The sequence below is a fragment of the Atta cephalotes genome (assembly GCF_000143395.1).
Source record: "Atta cephalotes unplaced genomic scaffold scaffold00079, whole genome shotgun sequence".
Taxonomy (NCBI): Eukaryota; Metazoa; Arthropoda; class Insecta; order Hymenoptera; family Formicidae; genus Atta; species Atta cephalotes.
The window spans coordinates 611,579-617,856 of record NW_012130143.1 but is presented as its reverse complement, the minus strand read 5'-3'; the positions used below and the strand labels follow the sequence as shown (position 1 = coordinate 617,856).

Sequence of the window (6,278 nt, the reverse complement as noted above, 5' to 3'; positions counted from 1 at the left end):
ATTTTGCTCGTTTAAACAACAAACGTCTACCGCATATTTTATGCGATCCTTTGAAAAAGAATATCACAATTTCCAAGGATATATAATAGAACTATCTCTCTGGTAATATATTATCTCATGCATATCAAAACTATCGATTCCGTTCGAAATAAAAGATGTATTTTCTTATTTGAAATTGCAACATAATTGCTTCGGTTAATCGATACAATCTGATCGAATTCAAAACTGAAACTGATAAAATAGAGAGAGCGTGTCTTTACTTTACTTTCCCCCTCTGCCTTAAAGCGTGGTAATTAAAAAGAGAGATATTATGTTATCTCGGAATAATTCGCAGAAATTTAACCGGTCGCATCCGCAATCTCTGTGCAGCCACCGGAAAATATGGGCTCGGAGGCCTGGGAGCTGGAGAGGAGGTACTCGGTGCCGGGAGCTTTGGACACCAGGGGGTTGGAGCCGCCGGCCAGCGAGGATCTACACGCATGGTCGATTTACAGGTGACTACTTGTAGTTAAAGTGCAAGCGTATAATCCGCGTATACGCACCGTACGTCGTCCAATTCAAGTTTCACCAGAGGCGAAACGCCAAAGCGAATGCTGTCCATTGCTGTGTCATCTTTTTTGCTGTTCCCCATATGAAAGGAATTGCCGATCGGACTTGTTGATTTACAATATACTATGTACTTTCATGTATTACATCAACGGTATCATTATTATCGTTAAAAATATTAAATGTCAGTGAGTATTATCAAGCATGCGTGACTACGGAACATAATGATTAACGGGAAATATCAATACTTTAAACCGCACTGTCATTTCTCTAATTTTTTTTCTTTATAATAATAATTCGCGGTAGAGGTTCAGAAGAATGAATAGCGTATTTACACACATCATCTAGAAAACGCATTTTAATTCATGTAATTAACTCTCTCTTTTTCTCTCATCTAATTATCTAAAAACACCTTGTATACAAAGAATAGATATTAAACACGGGAATGTCGATGAATGTGAGGTATACGCATTTCCGCGATTCCGCAGGCAAAACCTGAACTCCGACTTCACGGACTCCGCGCTCGGCTCCGCCGAGAAGTCGCCCCTTCCGTACGGGAACTTTCAGTTGCGCGACTCCACGGTGCAGAGCATACTGCGGCATCCGCGATATGGTCCCAAGAGTCCGTTGGCCAACAACTCTTACACGTATTTGAAGTTTGGTTTGCCACGCGTCTTACCGCCCAGCTCGCGGAATCGCGACGGCTCCAGCGGTTACGATTCCAGCGAGGAAGGACGACGTGTGTCGCACGCAGGTATGAACGATGATATTTAAATTAGAGCTCGATATCGATTGCATTTTTTAAATTCATTACTATTCTGTTGTACTCTTCAACACGGAAAGAACAATTTTACTGAAATATCTAAAAATTTAGGTTGATAAACTGTCTGAAAATGGACGAACCATTATAGAACATTTTGATTATCATCAATCAGAATTTTGATTATCACAATTTTAATAGATTTAACCAGAAAATTCTAATTCGCTTATTTTTAACGAGAATTCTAATTAAGGTAACCAGACAATTTTCTCAAATAATTAGGAAATTAAAATATAATGAGTAATATTGCAAAAAGTCGTGATATTCTAGCAATCAGTTTGAACGTTCTACATAATTATTTTGACAGTCCAACAAAATTATTTTCAGATTTATATATCTAGCTACATTTTTAGATACTTCAGTCAAATGGTTCTTTCTGTGAATCAATTTTTCATTGAAAAAAACTATGTTCATTTTTAGAAGATTTTAAATAAGTTATTAAATTAACTATTCTAAAAATTTAATTTGGGTTACTGGATAAAATTGAAGATTATCAGGATTACGTGTTACAAATTCTACTTCGACATGCAGGTGCTCCGGTGCATACAACCTCGATCATGCGTTCAGCAAGAAGCGATCCGGATTTCAGGCATGTTCACGCTGTCCCGAGGGAGCCAGCGCATTCACAATTAACTGTCGCGAGAGACCATCCGAGGTTGAGGAGTGCCAGCGAGGCTAATTTGTTGCAAAGTGCTGTCAGGACTAATCGACGACACAGCATCGCGCCGATCGATCCCGGTTACATAGCGCACGGTAAAAAAAAACAATGGACGAAAATAAGTGACTATCTTTAACACTAATTAATAAAAAGGAGCATCCACACAAGATCTTTTTCTCAGAATAATCTATTCTATTTTTCTTGCGAAAAAGATATTTTTCTTGCGTGGACTTGAATGTTTCTTTGTATTTATTAGTGTCATTTTGTAAGGCCTTGGTCTCTTTATTTTTAAACTATCTTTAATATTCCTGAAAATTATTTATATTATATTCATAAATCCTGAAATTTATGCACTTTCTTGTAGTTTTTCTTCTATTAGTGGAATCTATTCGTGGAATTGATCTTAAATCGAAAGTTTTACGAAAGGCCCTAGTTCGTTGAAAAAACTTCCGATTCTTTCGGTCTTCTAAATTATGGGATTTTAATAAATTTGAAGTATCATGAGCGACGTACATTTATTCTATAGGACATGGTATCCTTGGACCGGAAGGTTACGCGCTGCCATTGAGACCCATGCCATGTCTGCAGCATCCTCACCTACAGCTGCGAGGTGTGGAAGCTTCAGGTTCGGATGGATTGCCGCTTCTTCGTGGTATTACCCTCGAGGCCGGCGCCGCCGAGGTACTGGCTATTATGGCGACTACCGAGAAGGAAGGCACGCAGATTGTTGAGACGATTGCGGGTAGGAGGCGGATAAAAAGGGGCGATATTTTGCTCAATGGAAGATCTGTATCAGCACGCAGCCTAAGGTACTTTCTAATCTCCTTGTAGCACGTGTACCGAGTACGCTTTCTTGTAACGTGGCAATGAATCATTAAATGTATTACGATTCGTAATACTATTTTGTAAATATATAAAGAAACGTTTCTTTGTTATCTGCACCACGTAAAATTTATCATTTTTAAAATGAATACGCAAATTAAATTTCTCGATTAAAATAATGTTGCGGTTATTCTTTATCGATATTCACTTCGAGTTACACTCGAAATTTTATATAAGCTTATATAAAAAATGAAAACGATTAATGCTCGACTAATATAGATTAACTTTAATTTATTATTCATCTGGTTCTAAAAATTAAACAAAAATAGAGACTAAGTGAAAGAGTTGAATCAAAATTAAAATTAATCCACATTAGTGGACATAGTCATAAATGTAAGAATTGTAGTTAAATGAGAGATCCATGGTTGGTTTAACATGAGTCAGCTTCAACTTAGTTGACTGATTCTTTGTTCCTTTCTAGATCATAGCACCGGCTATGATCCAAAGAAAAGAAACATTTAATTAACTACGGCTAACGGTAACCGATATTAGCGAAACAGACTGTAACTAGCGAATGCATTAACATACAAATTTACAAATAGAGTCGAATAATAAGGTGAATAATAAGGTGAACGCTACTCATTATTCAATTATCGCTTCAATTGCCGACTTAATTATTGCTTCATGTTTAATCTCCATGGATTGCACTTCTCTTCGTACTACTCAAACAATCTTTAGTTACATCATACATTTTAAAAGATATTGCATGCATAAAAAATTATCGTTTAACTTGAATTGGATTTTTTACTTAAATTCCATTTTTCTCTTTATACTAATCCGAGTTATCTGGGTGATCCGGATATCCGAATATAGTCAAATAGATTATTTTTAATAATTTGTTCTCGAATATCTGAAGCATTTTTATAATAAATGTCTTTTTCGGAACGATCGATTCAATTATTATTAATATTGCAACCAAAATAGATCTCGCGTCGCCTATCTGCCCACGGAGAATGGTCTTAGCCCCGGACTGACTGCTCAGCAGACTCTCAGCTTTTACATGTTACTGAGAGGTGGTCGTAATACCACCACACTCGAGGCTGAGGCTATTCTGCAGGAGCTCGGCTTGGAGGCGACCAAACACTGCCTGGTGAACACTTTGACAACCTCCGAGGCTCGACGACTAGCCCTCGCTTGCCGGTTGCTTCAGGACTCGCACATCCTCGCTCTAGATAAACCCACGCACGGTCTGGACATTTTCGATGCCTTCTTCCTGGTCGAGTATCTGAGACAGTGGGCCAGTCGTGGTCAACGTCTCGTAATCTTGACCCTACACCCACCCACTTACGAGATCTTGACGATGGTATCGAGAGTTGCGCTCACGTCCGGCGGACGAGTCATGTACTCCGGACCTAGAAGAGACATGCTGCCATATTTCGCCCTCGCCGAGTTTCCCTGCCCGCCATTTAAGAATCCGTCCGATTACTATCGTATGTGACAAAATTGTTTTACTTAAATTCTAAGATCCTACGAAAATGCAGCTAATATTATTGACAAAATTATTTCTAAAAATAATTGTTTCTTACAAATTTATAATTTTTTTATGACAAATAATATAGATAAGAATTCTCTCTCTTTTCTAGTTGATTTAGTAACGCTGGACGACTTGTCGGCGGAAGCGATGCTGGAGTCCTCGCAGAGGATAGATCATTTGGCGGAGCTAGCTAGAACAAGGCTACCTCCTATCAGCGATCCTGGTCCACCTGGCGCACTTCCGCCTTCGATGCCCGGACCCAATATATTTGTACAACTGTACGCGCTATTGTTACGAACGCTCATCTACAGTCAACCGTGGACGTTAACAAGACTGCTGCGGAAAATCGTCATTTCCGCGTCAATCAGTGTTTTACTCGGTGCAATATTCTGGGATATCGCCAGCGAATCAAATCTATATTTGCGAGACAGAATAGGCTATCATTACGCTAGTTTGGGTATCTTTTTCTGGCCGCTGTGCCTTCTGGCAATGTGTGACGTAGCCAATAACAGACCGAATGTGGAGAGGGACATTAGAGACGGACTCTATGGTCGATTCATGTACATTCTCGCAGAGGTAGGCCTAGATTCTTAAAATTTCGAATTTTATCAGCGTAAGGTACAAAGAAAATGCATTTTATTTCCAGCTCATCTGCAGCGTGCCGTCCTGGTGTGTGGTCTACCTGGTATATCTAGCGCCAGCATTTGCAATGTCGGGATTGCATCTTGTGCCGGACGAAAACCTGATGTCAATGTGGAATTACCTCGCCATCGGTTTACTGTATTTGATAATGCAGCATCTCATCTGCACATTCTTCGCACACGTGTGCAAGTGGACCTATCTGGCGGCGTTGATTGCTGGAATAGTGTTGGGCGAAATGACCCTAGCCGGCGGGGTGACTCTGCACCTGGACAATCTGCCGTCGTGGTATCAGCAGATCAGCCCAATGCAGTGGTCCATGTCACTGCTGTTGCCGCGTCTACACAAGAGCGAAAGTGTGGGAAAGTTAGCTAATTGTAAGCAGATCCGACAGGACATCATCATCCAGGCAGCATGCGAGCCACCCGATGGTGCGTTGGCTCTACGTGAGATCGCCCTCGATAAGTTAAACGTGCGAGGGGAATTTTGGTTGGGCATCGGAGTGATTATCGTCACTGTGCTTATCATTTTCGGATTCTTGTGTGTCAAGTATGCCACTCCGAAGAGGCCCAGAAGTGCCCCGAACAAGCCCTGATTGCACGTTGAAGAGACTTTATCGCGAAGTAGAATTCAAACTGTACAATCTGAGTGCCACGAAGTTGATTTAAGTATTCGTGAGCTTTCAATCTTCAGAGGGAGCCATGATAGTAAAGCTCCTCGTTGATATCATGCTTCATTGTAGATTAATCCTTTGCGGTCCGCCGACGGCGCAATGCCATTACATAATAGCCATGGTACAACAAACTTGAGCAGTAAAATATAAGCAGTAAGCAAATTGGCCATTGACAGTAGATACCATAAGACAATAGCATAAGCAATAACAAATCAAACATGTTGATTTCCTTACTACTTACGTTTAACTGAGTAAATTTTTTGGTGTGCCATGGCCCTAAAAATATCAGTCTTATTGTCAAATACATACAATTATTATATTGCATGCAATTGTCATAGATAAAAATTAAAAATAAAAGTACTTTAATAGGTGCTTTTATGTCGTAAGTGTTTACGATAAAAAAAATACATGATTCAGTTCGCATCATAATCGGACTTACAATTAATTTATTTCAGCCGATAATCAGATGATGCGATAATGTAATAAACACACGGATCGCAAAGTGTTAAAAATCACATACCAGCCAGATATGAACTCGTTAAACATTTTCATTGTTGACATTCTGTCTTCGCGGATATCTTCTTGT

General features: G+C 39.7%; 1 protein-coding gene across 1 annotated transcript; it reads left to right on the top strand.

Annotated features, from left to right (window-relative positions):
• The first annotated feature begins 381 nt into the window (after window positions 1–381).
• LOC105624452 (ATP-binding cassette sub-family G member 5) lies at window positions 382–5,614 on the top strand. Its single transcript, XM_012205813.1, has 7 exons — window positions 382–494; window positions 1,035–1,300; window positions 1,898–2,119; window positions 2,551–2,833; window positions 3,831–4,336; window positions 4,490–4,956; window positions 5,027–5,614. The coding sequence occupies exons 1-7, from the start codon at window positions 382–384 to the stop codon at window positions 5,612–5,614; spliced, it is 2,445 nt and encodes an 814-aa protein (XP_012061203.1).
• Window positions 5,615–6,278: the final 664 nt, after the last annotated feature.

What these genes read in the sequence shown, in the direction of transcription:
- LOC105624452 (XM_012205813.1), top strand. Translation starts at nt 382, where the DNA reads ATGGGCTCGGAGGCCTGGGAGCTGGAGAGGAGGTACTCGGTGCCGGGA. An exon ending in CACGCATGGTCGATTTACAG is followed by an intron (nt 495 to 1,034) that starts GTGACTACTTGT and finishes GCGATTCCGCAG; the next exon opens with GCAAAACCTGAACTCCGACT. An exon ending in TCCCGGTTACATAGCGCACG is followed by an intron (nt 2,120 to 2,550) that starts GTAAAAAAAAAC and finishes TTTATTCTATAG; the next exon opens with GACATGGTATCCTTGGACCG.